A 12,925-nucleotide genomic window follows, 5' to 3' on the forward strand; every position below is an offset into this window, starting at 1 on the left:
AGGACTCCATCGCCTACGCACATCCGGGATCCTTCCTCTGCTCAGCGCGCTCATAGAACTAGAGATATTGATGATATCATAAATCATCACAAACCACCTGTTACGTCACAATCACGTGATAACGGCGAGATAGCTCTCTAAAAAGCTGATTAATCGGGCGTGGCCGATTTAAGGTTTACCCTTTGGTCGTCCTAGAGCGTAGTCTCCTGGCGCGGCCAAAAAGACGGGGATAGCTCGGGGTTGCTACAAAACCGCTACGGGTGACGCATACCGCAATGGTTTTCATTTTAGTTTTGACAGGAAATCGTTGCAGGCACACTTGGTCGACTTTTGGGTTAATGTGTAATCAGGTTGTGTTTTTTTGCTTCGGCGGAAGGACAGAGAAAAAAGCTTACGGTGCAAAGTACAGTATGGGGCCCAGTTCTCGGCCACTTTTGACGTAAACTTGTATTTCTTACCTCAGAAGAACCGCAGGAACTTGAAATTTCTCCCAGAGCTAGCTACATTATTCAGCTTTTTGGTGTAAAGCTATCGACCGGTCAAAAATTAATTTGCCCGAGCAATAATAAAAATAAAAGCTCCATTTGTGGGCCCAGTTCTCGGCCACCTTGGCCCAGTTCTCGGCCACTTTTGACGTAAACTTGTATTTCTTACCTCAGAAGAACCGCAGGAACTTGAAATTTCTCCCAGAGCTAGCTACATTATTCAGCTTTTTGGTGTAAAGCTATCGACCGGTCAAAAATTAATTTGCCCGAGCAATAATAAAAATAAAAGCTCCATTTGTGGGCCCAGTTCTCGGCCACCTTGGCCCAGTTCTCGGCCACTTTTGACGTAAACTTGTATTTCTTACCTCAGAAGAACCGCAGGAACTTGAAATTTCTCCCAGAGCTAGCTACATTATTCAGCTTTTTGGTGTAAAGCTATCGACCGGTCAAAAATTAATTTGCCCGAGCAATAATAAAAATAAAAGCTCCATTTGTGGGCCCAGTTCTCGGCCACCTTGGCCCAGTTCTCAGCCACTAAAAAGCTTGTGCGTAATTATCTGTAAAAAAATGCTCAATTAATTTTCACAGTCATAAAATCACTCTGTAAACCTATTTATACTATATCGATCCCAAATTATTTTTATGATGCTTTGTTTTACTTTAGAAAAGAAGGATTTTAACGCGCCTAGTTGCCTATGTGCAGGTTCTGGCAAAACCGCATTGTGTGACCCGTGCATTTAGATGGTTTATTTTGCAGTGAAAAGGTCTTGAAATATTTAGGTGTTGTAGAAATAATAGACAAGACAAGAGTCAGCTCAAAACTTAGAGATAAGATTGAACTTTATTTTTAAAACATTTATTTCTTTCATTCTGGCAGCAGCAGATGAAATTATATTAAAAACCAAGCGCTAAGCTGTGATAGCGAGCAGGGTGGCCGAGAACTGGCAAATACGCAAACGTCGCAAGAAAAAATTTCGAAGTAAATTAAGACCAAAAAATACAACGATTCAACGAAAAGTTAACTAAAGCAGAAAGCTGAATTATTCTACGTTTCACATGCCAAAAATTAGCTCGTATGGTGGGGGCTTTTGGATAAAATACGAATTTAACTACATCCATGAATTTGGAGCCGTAAACAAACAACTACCTCCGCGTAAACTCGACGTGTGAGCTTTCTATATCGAATTGAACGATCAAACTCAAGATACTTAAAGCACATGAATCAGTCTATCGTTTGAAGGAAATACCTTTTCTTTTTGATTCAACTGGAGTGTGAAAAAACGCGTTAAACACAAAGTGGCCGAGAACTGGACCCGGCCGAGAACTGGGCCGATATATTCACCATTGTGAAATTGCACTTACTTTGACAAGTTAAAGTTATTTTTGTAAATGAAAAAGGTAACGTCATTGATGTCACGCAGTGTTTTTTTTAGCAAACTAGATGGTTTGCTGGTTTCTGACTATGAATGGGGGTGTGATCTTGCGGTATATTTTTTGAGCCTGACTCCGCCGTAAAACTTTTTTTTTATTTAGGAAGAACTGTGTCGATTTTCATTTCGAACAATTGGTCGTCAAGTCGTTTGTCACAAAGAGTAGAATGTTTGTACAGCATGTTTTGGAATTATTTTAGATTTGGTTAGTAAGACGCTTCTGAAGACCTGAGCAAAACATTGGAAATGTACAGTATTAATAGGAACTTGAATGGAATTTTTCACAAGTTGGATAAAGGTATCAACTGAAAAAAATGGAATTCAAAATGAGAACTTGGATTTTGTTGTAATTAAATTTTATCGCGGATTGGATGCATAATATCACGGCTTTGAAAGTCTTCAAATAATTAGAAAGGTTCCTTTCTTCCTTTTGATCTTATTGTTATTTTCATGTATTGATTATTCGAAAGTGGTTTTCGTTGATACGAAAAAAAAAACGGGTTTTCACTGAATTGCTTGAAGTATTTTTAGACGTGATAATATTGGCTTAATCAAATTACATTGTGCACGAAATATTTGTTAATCGGGCGGGGCCTGGGCCCGATTCATAATCTGTGTCAGATTTTTTTGTTTTGTCGGTAAATCGATCCAGACCCACGCGGCCCAGCCGGCTCTTCTGTAACAGTCACGCAAGATTTAATATTTAATAGCAATCACCCGATCACTCGCGTTTAACATGAACACTCTGCTCTCTGAAATGTATAATTTTGTTCCATTCCATATTTTACAAGAAGAGAGGGTTGAATAAAATCGCATAGCGAAAACAAAGACCGCTTGGACATGTCCAAGCTATTTAAAACTACCACTACGTCAGACCCATGTCACGCGATCTCTTGCTTGTAGCTATAAATAATCATTCACCTATTTTCTGTTTGAATAATCTGCGCTCTGTTTGTGTGAAATATTTATTGTTGTGTTACTCAAGCGTTTGGCTCGGAGCGAGTACAAGTCGTACAATTTACCCGGAACGTGTTAAATATTGCAAAACGACGACTTATTTTCTGGATATCCCAATTTTTGTTTTGAGTTTACGGTATTTTGAGAATCGAAACGAAAGTTGCAAGCTCAGCAAGAATGTGTCAAAGCACGGGATACACGTCATCGCGCCAGGGGAGTCGAAAGACGCTCAACGGAGAAACACAATGGGATGGCCTTACTCTACTCTTTATTTTGACGTGATTTTGCTTTCTTTTAAATGAACTGGTTTGGGTTTATTTTATTGAACATTCGGAACAAAATAAATATTTGCATGCGTAAGCAGGCATTTTTCCGGCTAGGCATGTGGTTTTAAAAAGCAAAAGATGATGTGGTAAAGGAAATTCATGTCACGTTCACTCCGTGACTAACGCAAACACGACTTGTGTGTTTCTCAAGTGACTGCTTTTCTAAAGATTTTACTGTGCGGCGCCGTGCCTTTAAGCCAAAGCACTGAAAGAGGTCAGGTGGTCAAACATTGCCCGCACGATTATAAACTGCTTGCAGTTCTTGTTATTCTTTTGTCTTGAAACTTTGAGGAAATTGAAATTTTTGTTTGACAGTAGTGTATGAAAGGCATTTTATAGAACTGAATAAAAAATAAGAAACATTGATAAAGGTTATTTCAAAGATTTATTTTGCCTGATTTTGAAGGGTTTCAGGAGTTTTAAAGAGTGCTGGTAAACGGCTGTATGTTGTTTGTGATTACGGATCTTATTTAGTTTCGAACGCTCTAATTTTTGAAAGGTTAAAACAGGTTAAAACCGGGCGGTTTCATGAGTTTTTTGGGTAGAAAGGTACGGTGGTGGTAAAAAAAAAATGTTTAGAAAGGAATGACTGTAGTAGCACGTAAGTCGGAGGTTTGCGTGAGTCACGGGGTATAGTATGCGTGAGCTGGATTTCCGGCGTCATAACGGCATGTTTTGTTTACTGAAAGATACACTCGACGTTTAGTTAGCTTAGTCGGCTTGGGAAACTATTTTAAAAATGAATGTTGTAATAGTTAATTAATAGTAATCTAGAATTAACCCACGCTCGATTGGAGTCTGTTCTGGATTCGCGCTACCTTTTCGCCGCGAAGGAATTTTGTAAAATTTCGCTAGTGGAAAGAGGTACTGTAAGAACAGTATCAATAACTCAAAAGGAGGAACTTCTTTGTAGCTCTGAATTAAGACGTATGATAAAATTTTAGAATAAGAAACTTTCGATATATGGTTTTCATATTGTTTTCGTCAATTTCCTTTTGTGGCAGATTTTTTGAGAATCAGCTTTTCTTTCGTGTGATGACAGACACAGGACAGAACGAGAGGTGGATGAGAAATATGCCGAAGATGAATAGGCACCGAAAAACGACAAGAACCGTCAAGGACTTATCTTTAGAGGGCGGGGAGTTTTGGCATACTGTATTTCGAGGACTGGACTGGACTAGTAAAACGCGGACTAGTAAAACGCAGACTTGTAAAACGCGGACTAGTATAACGCGGACTAGTAAAACGCGGACTTGTAAAAGGCGGACTAGTAAAACGCGGACTAGTAAAACGCGGACTTGTAAAACGAGGGCTTGTTAAGCACGGACTTGTAGAACGCGGACACTAAACGGAAACTAAACGGTTTAGCGAGCGAAACAATTTGTGTTTGAAGCTCTTGTGTGTTTCTTCGACGGCATATTTCTAGCTTTTTTGAGCACTCTATGGTCTGTTTTAGCGTGGAGATGTTTTTGCAGTATAGCACATGTTCGTTCTGCAAACCCCTACTAAAACAACGGGATTGATGCTATGAGTTGTGTGCATATGTTTCTTTCTTTCCACTACTTGACGTCTGTTGAGTGCAGTCGTTTGTATTGCTCGCACGAGGTAGAACGGGGCCCGTCCAGAAATCAACAGTCAATCGTAAATAAAGGTGACGGGCCTACACGACTCCTACGTTCGTGACATTGGAATATTTGCCGTTAAATGTTTAAGTTCGGTCTTTCGACCTTATTTGCTTCTGACTTCTTTCTGAGGGTACTGTTTTAATTTGGGGGCAGTATGTGGTAAATAAAGGTGACGGGCCTACACGACTCCTACGTTCGTGACATTAGAACATTTGCCGTTATATGTTCAAATTCGGTCTTTCGACCTTATTTGCTTCTGACTTCTTTCTGAGGTTACTGTTTTTTTGAGACATTATGTATTGAAGAGAGCCGTAAGATGATTGTGGCCAAGGAATTCGAAGTGTCTAGAGGCGTTTTACAAGTCCGCGTTTTACTAGTCCAGTCCAGTCTACAAGTTAAAGACACATCAAGACCACCCCACTGTGAATTGCCATAGCACAGACAAAATTATAGTCAATATCTTATGTGTTTTTAAGAGAATTACATAAGAACCAAGGCATGTCTTGTCTTGCCTTACATTGACATGCAATAATTTGGAAATACTAAGCTCGTAACAGTTTAAGACAGAATCCATCAGGAATTTGAGTAACGTTAATTTTAGTTACGCAAAAATTGAGCACCAGAATAATTTAAATCCTTGTGTTCTTTCATACCTTGTTAAAGGCTTGACATGTGATAACACCAACATAACACCAACAACAGTTCTTTATCAGTGGGGATTGAAGAAAAAAATGGAAACATCATCACACAGTTGACCCCCATGCAAAAACACTCCAGGATGTCACGGGACTGTTTGGTGTCCGTCTGCCAATTTCTAACTTCAAATTCCAATGTTAAATTCACATTAAATTTTCAATATTTCTTAGTTGTCTAAATTTTACTAATTCTTTTAAAAAAACTATCACCTGCCAAACATCCCCAAAAATCACTCAAAAAATTACAAAATACCGCAATACATAGATACATGGGATGAGTGAAGTTTCCTTGTATTCCTTGAAACACCAACAAGATATTTCCGTTTAAGGTGGCTGATAATGGGTTTCAGTATTTCCCAGTCCTTATACTTTGGTTCAGTACTAAAAGCCTTCATCAATTGCTATTACAGTAATGGTATGAAAAAAATGTTCAATCATTCATCAACAAGTTGTGATCATTTTCTTGACAATAGTAGTTCCCCGGTAAACAGTTGTAGTACTGTCCCATCAAAGTGCAATGCCTGGAAAATACCGAAAAGCACACGACCGTCAGGTGAAACCGCACCTTACAGTATTACCAATACACTGCACTTTGCTAAGTCAAACTTTACATTGTCTAGTCGTCTACTTCAATCGTTTATTTGTATTGTGTGAGATACATTTATAAATTGAAACCATCATGTCATTAAGTAATAATGCAATCTCGACAACGTTCTAGATATTATATTATGCACACTAATACAGCTCATGCAAGCCCTGTGACTTACACAAACACAGTCGGACTGAGTGCTACTTAAGTAACTGCTTCGTGGTTTCTGCTGTACTGAACCCTGCCTTTCAAGGCAAAGCGCCCGATTTTAAGCTTCTCAAGCTTCTCAATGTTCTTGTTAATACATGAATCAGCAGGAAATAACTTGCAACCATTTCACTGCCCGATTTCATCTTGACGTACAGCTTGAAGTTCAACGATGGTTTTTGAGCGGTGTATTGCATGCAACTTGTTGGTAAGACTATAAGAATTGAGTATTTTTTTGAGATGACATGAACTCTTTGGAACGTCATGTAAATGACCACTGAATCATTGGTATTGGTCATAATTCATCTGAATGTTTTGTATTATGATTTCAGACATTTCTATTTCAGCGATCGATTCTACTTTAATAGTGGAAAGATTGCTTATAATGATTAATCAGATTTAATGAGCCGTTACTCAGGCTTGTGTACAAAGCTGCTTTTCAATTTTGTCTGCTGGTTAAAGTCCGAGAAAAATGGCTTAATTTTACTTTAATTTACCACCCAGGCTGCTGTTTGAAAGTCGAAATTACTTTTCGTCTGCAGCTGATGTCCTCACACTGTCTGCCATGTTTGTCGACAAGCTTACATGTATTTATATCGCACTGATATATTTTGTGTATCACAAAGCGCAAGCATTCCTCGGTTAGGCTCGTTACACCCTGTTAACTGATCACGCCTTCTTTTGTCTGATAACAAACCTTCAGGATGGATTAAATTCCAAGTATACGTACAGGCCCATTCTGTGGTTATAATTAACACTCCAAAAAGTACCGCAAGCTATCGAGTAAACCAAAACAACGAGAACAACAAGTAACAATAGGCCTAATAAATAACGGGGCCAGCCTACTCCATTTAGTGGTCAAGGTGGGAAGAAGACATGTCGCGTGCTAAATAGCCGGAAACAAATGGGATTTTTGCCTTTAAAAATAGATTGAGAATTATTACTGAGTGCTACTCCTTTATCCGCAGAGCAAATAATGAATAGCCCTTTCATGCCCTTGCTCACTGCTCTGCGAAAGTGCGAGAAACACCTCCGAACACTGAACATACATGTTATAGCAACATTGAAACGCGCAAATCAGTTTGAAAATTTGAAACGTGTAACAACTCAGAAAAAACGGAGAGATTAGCGGGTTTAAGATGGATTACGAAGAAGCGCAAATTAAATTTTTGTCATTTAGGTTTAAAATCAGAGCAAATCATATGGAATCCAATATTTTTGCGGCAAAAGCTATTGTAATTTTCATGGAGGTACATATTTTGATTTTACCGTTTTTGTGATGCTTTGCGGTTTACCAACGGTTTAGAAACTGATTTGCCTCAGTAGTGAGCACATATGTAACTTAGCGAATTTCTTATAAGAAAGGATAAAAAAGAAAAAAAATACTGAAAACTCCTCTCATAAAGATCACAGGGTAAACAAATCAACGCTTTAAAAGTTTGTTTTTATTTTGCAACAATATCTTTTGACATCACCTGTAAAATAACGGTATAACCAAAACTGTAGCTTAAAACTTGGTTAAAGCCCTTAAACGTATACTATAAACTAAGGTAAAATTTTGGAGAGTAGAAATTCATGCGATAACTAATTAATATATATAACTTTAGCTATTTGCCACAAAATTCTTTTCTATGTTCGCTTCCCTACGGTTCTCTTAAATTGGTTGTTGCAAAATAGTGACCGGTACTTTAAATAAGACTGGTTATTAAATATTCTCTGTCTCCTTATCTGTCAGCGAAACTTTTTAACGTGAATATCGATAGTGCCAGAGGCTTTTACCAAAAAAAAGCCAAACCTAGGCAACGCTGATGTGCCAGGCTACAGCCGAGCCTTGCTCAACAGCTAACAGACACCTCCGCACCTGTCTTTTTTCTAATCAATTCAAATTGAAGGATGACGTCACTGAGTACTGAGGTAGACTGGCTTGTGGCTTATTATCAAGCCGTGTGAAGTGAATCAGTGAGTCGCTGACACCTAGAAATTCCTTGCCAGCGATTCAGTAACCTACCGACAATGGTCCTTCAACAGTGTTTGGCTTGTAACTCTGTGGTAAGGAAAACTCGAACTCTTAAGAGCTTGTTTTGCTCGAATCCTCCTTTTCCAGCTGTCTTGACCTAGACTGAATATTCAAATTTGTCTTAGTTTGATAATTTTCGTATTGTCTTCCCAACGTGACAATTCTGTTTCGTCAGTTCAGTCCGCATGGAACAAGGCTCTACTGACTCGTGAAGGCTTCTTTTTATTTTCTGTAATGGGATTCCTTTACCAGACTAAGTTTATTTCAAACAATTTTGAACATAAGTATTTCATGTAGTTACGAGTAAGGCTTGTGGAAGGATCTAGACGGTCCGCCCTTCCTGGTGACGACAAACACGCGCGCGTGTTACAGTGTATGGGGCTACTGAAGTCGCATTATTTTAGATGATTCTCTCACTTACAAAATACTCGTAATAGAATTAAACCTCGGAATAAGCCTTTGAAATAGTAAAAAAATAGTAAAATGAAAGCAGCTATAAGAATAAAAGCGCTGATTAATTAAGCTTGGAGCTGAAAAATGCTTGTAAAACCTTTATATCCCTTTAATATTTACTGAATTCGCCAAACTTTTCTGTGCATTTAAGATGAAGCTAAGGGTCAGTTGACAAATGATTGAGCGATCTGTCTCGCAAACATTTTTCTGGGTGATTGATATCTGTTTCAATGATGTCGTTTTCCCTCTTAGAAGACTGACTCGTGTACGTCTTGTGTATGTGGTCACGTGTTTGAGAACTCGAAGCAGATTGGCGGAAAGAGGTTTTCAGGTAACAAAAAACCCTTTAAAGCTTCAACACTCCAAAATTGTATTATACGAAATATAGAGAAACTTGCAACACTACATGAAATTATTGGACGAAAAGTTACCCGAGAGACGTCTACAGGTTAGAACCACCTCAGATAGTGTAATAAACAGCACCACATGAAAACTGGTCAAACGCTAACGTTTCGTCCAGAGTCTTGAAAGTTAGAAACACCTTGTTCAACATAACAGACACTGCCACATGGGAGTACCTACTGCTCAACTGTAGCTGTCATTTTTATGGTCACACTCACACAAATCACTGAGATGTCGCAAACTTAATGGTTGGAGCTATATCAATAGACAAGGGGGTAAGAGGGTATAAACCGTTGAGCTGAATTTTCGAAGTTTTTAGTATTATCTTTCATTTCATATCTTAATCAAGCCATATTTTTCAGAAATATCTCTGAGAAGATTCTTTTAAGTGTGTGTTATTTTAGGATCTTCACGACTGAAGTCAGTCAGAAGTTCACGTTATGACACGAAATTACATTGAAAGTGTAGCTGATACCCATCTTACGGGGGAGACTTGTAGTAGCTTTAATTATTGAGCCATCATGCTATTAATATTATTTTTCATTTTCACTATACTATTATATTTCTTTTTCAGAATATCGAGCGGAACTATATCAGCGTTTGGAAAACAGAAGAATGAAGAGACTTACGCGGGAAAACAGAAAAGCACAGAACGACAAACAGTCAAAACCACTAAAAGAACGCATGGTACTAAGAATTGGAAAATGTTTAATCAGAAATTCAGTTGTGAGCAATAATTGTACGCTAAACCTAAGGAAGTTCATGAATAAATCTCTTATGGATAATGCGTAACCATCAGTTATGGGACGTATCCCATAAAGGAACACGTAGACGTGAAAATTAAGCGGTGCCGATGTTTATGGGCTTGTTTCACTGTGATCAGCACTTATATGTTTTTATATTTTGTAATTTCATTCCTAGACCAACACGACAGATGAAACTGGAGTCATCCGCTCATCCTTTAAACCAAAGGCTTACACATCTGCGGGATCAAAAACATTCAACCGGCGACGAATAAAACCCAAAACACTTTCACGCCCAATTATAGACTCTGTACCAAATCAATCTCAAGCCCAGAGTCCGGCTCCACGGTCAGCGACACAAAGCAAAACTGCCGTCCCACCAGAACTAGTGTCCAGACTTCCAAGTGCTCTGCAGGAAATCAACCGAAGACTGACAGGACAGAACCTGATCTGGTGGACTATGCACTGGTTACAATAAAAATGTGACATTTAAAAGCAGGAACCTTTGTAAATTATGAATATTTAGTATTTTAACGTGGCTCTGAAGATGGTTACTGCACAGAGCGTCGAAACATTGATGCTCCTGGGTTCAGACTATCATTTGCATTGTTATGTTGTTTATTTTTAACTAGAGAGAAGGGAGGGTGAAGGTCAACACAAATTGTATAAGATTATGTGTTGTTGTTTATTTTTAACTAGAGAGAAGGGAGGGTGAAGGTTAACACAAATTGTATAGGATTATGTGTTTTTTTTTTTAAGCAGGGCATTTTTTAATCAGAAAGAAGAGAGGATGGGTTGGTTTTGGAAATCGACAAACATTGTGTAATTTTTTCGTTAAAATGCCAAGCATTTTAATTCCCTTTACTTTTGTTACTGGGTTAATCAACCTGTAACCGAAGATAAAAATATTTATATATCTTACTTGTTATTGTATTTGTTGAAATGTAATTAAATTCTTGTTTTCCAACAAAACATATTAAACATCAGAAGAAACCACAAGAAACGCACACAACTGACCGTGTGTCAGGTGTCCATGTGTCGTAATACCGTGACAATAGAAAGTGTTTAGATGTTACCCGGTGTGCATATGCTCCTGGTGTTACCGATGGGTCCCAAGGTATAAAATACAACAAAGAGAGAAATTTGCTTTACCTGATGTGTTCATTGTCGTCTGGTGCCATACTACTAAAGATACCACAAAATTACTAAGATTTGCGTTTTCAAGCCACAAAAACAAACATTGGCTCACGTCGGCTGTGCAAAAAACTTAAACTTATACATTGTTTTGCAAGCGAGCTGGCTCTTTCCGGATTTCTCCAGCTCAGAGACATTCGAAGTTCGGGTTTTCCCTGTCCTACGCCCTTTCCGACAGGCTCCGAAGAATGCTCCGAAGCAGTTCATTCCGAACTAGTCACTTCTACTAAGTAAACTGTCGTGGCAGTCTATACGCAGTGTTTGCAATTTGAAAAAAATTCATTGGAGCCTGAAAACATCATTGATAACTATTATAAATGTTAGGAGAAAAACAGCTCAATCTTGGAGAAGAAAAGCTGACTGCACCACGCATAGAGGAAAAGAATCAAAAAAGTCAGTAACGTTTACTGGCACTGCTTTATTCATCAATTTCGTAACTTGTGATGAACCCAGCAGGTATTTTTACGTTTTCTACTCTTCTGCGAGAAGCAGTTGAGACTACTACATCTCATTCCAGTTTTAAGGCTCATTGTATGACTAAAGCCTTTTTGCGCTCGTGGGTTTTTATACTTCGCGTGGATTGGTGCAATGTTTTGGGTTTTGAGGAGCCAAAATTCACAAAAAATTGCTATTTACTTAAGACTGACAGAGGAAATTAAATCTTTGCTACTCCCCAGAAAATTAAGTAACTTAAAACTAACCAAACGAAAACCAACCACTGTGAACAAATAATTAGTGAATTTTTCGATGATGCAGCCATGGCAGAAAACTTTGCTCTTTTCGACTCTTTGAACGTAAATACTATTTCATCATTATGTCTGTCACACAAATGGAAATTTATTGTTCTTCCGGTACATCCAAAGTACAATGATTAAAGTCTACGTGTAAGTGTAAATTCTAGAAAAGGTTTTTGTGATACTGAGTAATTTTGCGGACAAAAATTTCATGCCATTTAGAGTAGTCTTTTAAATTAAGTTACGGCGAAAGGTTGATACATATTTAATCTCTGCCATATTCTAAGAGCGTTGCGAATCAGATGATAGATGATATAGAACTAGGGCTGTACTAACCAGGAAATGAGTTCAAAGAGCCTTTTTAATTTGAATAATGTGCTGTTTGTGCGTAGTATTTTAAGATAAAACTAAGCCAAAGTGTATTATTAAATACATAATCATTATCGAAAATAAAAACGGCACGGCGGCGCACCTGAGTGGGCCGGCGATATTCGTGTCGTGGCAAAACTACTGACCGTCAAGAACAGTTAGACGGAGTTGAGCAAAATATCGCTTCAGTACAAAAGCATTTCATTATGTGTCGAAACTTGTTAGTAGTTTTAGCAAATCTATAGATTCGGTTGAAATTAAAACTAATAATCTTTTGATACTGAGCACTCTCGCCCACAGTTAGCCATGATTGCATGCAGCATCAGTTTCCTTAGAAACATTTCTAAATACAAACTGAGACATGGGGGAGAAAACGTAAACTGAATGACTTATAACTAGTCAGAAAACGCACTCAGTGCTTTTTTGATTTAGAACGGTGATGAGGTAAAACCTAAAAGGAAAGCGATAGCTACAATCGACATGGATAGAGCCTTACGTCATTACTGACATGAACTTTCGTAATGCTCTCCTTTTCGTGAGGTCGGTTTCGTCGACACTTCAATTCACGATTTCCTTTTAATGGCTTGGGGCAAACGCTCAATAAAAACTTGATTACCTTAACGAAAATACAAAACTACAAGTTAATTTATAACAGGAAAGGTTGCTCTGCTAAGGGTATTCGGAGAAAGTTTGATAAAA

The 12,925-nt window shown here is 38.2% G+C and overlaps 1 protein-coding gene across 4 annotated transcripts; it reads left to right on the forward strand.

Moving 5' to 3' along the window:
• Positions 1-122: 122 nt before the first annotated feature.
• Positions 123-10,930, forward strand: LOC144644332 (uncharacterized). 4 transcript variants are annotated; one of them, XR_013569093.1, is made up of 6 exons: positions 123-149; positions 6,406-6,522; positions 9,037-9,115; positions 9,761-9,873; positions 10,108-10,579; positions 10,647-10,930. XR_013569093.1 is itself a non-coding variant. In XM_078503798.1 (5 exons), exons 2-5 carry the CDS (start codon positions 6,487-6,489, stop codon positions 10,405-10,407), a joined length of 528 nt encoding a protein of 175 aa, XP_078359924.1. In that variant the 5' UTR covers positions 123-149; positions 6,406-6,486; the 3' UTR covers positions 10,408-10,634. The 4 variants fall into 4 exon arrangements, 3 of the variants coding, with proteins under 3 accessions (XP_078359924.1, XP_078359927.1, XP_078359925.1); XM_078503798.1 differs by lacking the exon at positions 10,647-10,930 and having other exon boundaries at positions 10,108-10,634; XM_078503801.1 differs by lacking the exons at positions 123-149; positions 10,647-10,930 and having other exon boundaries at positions 9,040-9,115; positions 10,108-10,634.
• Positions 10,931-12,925: the final 1,995 nt, after the last annotated feature.

This window comes from Oculina patagonica, chromosome 2 (assembly GCF_052425735.1).
Source record: "Oculina patagonica isolate OP01 chromosome 2, crgOcupat, whole genome shotgun sequence".
Classification (NCBI taxonomy): Eukaryota; Metazoa; Cnidaria; class Anthozoa; order Scleractinia; family Oculinidae; genus Oculina; species Oculina patagonica.

Coding starts and splice junctions, on each gene's coding strand:
- LOC144644332 (XM_078503798.1), top strand. CDS start 6,487: ATGGTTTTTGAGCGGTGTATTGCATGCAACTTGTTG. Junction 9,116..9,760: donor TGGCGGAAAGAGGTTTTCAG/GTAACAAAAAAC, acceptor TTTCTTTTTCAG/AATATCGAGCGGAACTATAT. Junction 9,874..10,107: donor AACCACTAAAAGAACGCATG/GTACTAAGAATT, acceptor TTTCATTCCTAG/ACCAACACGACAGATGAAAC.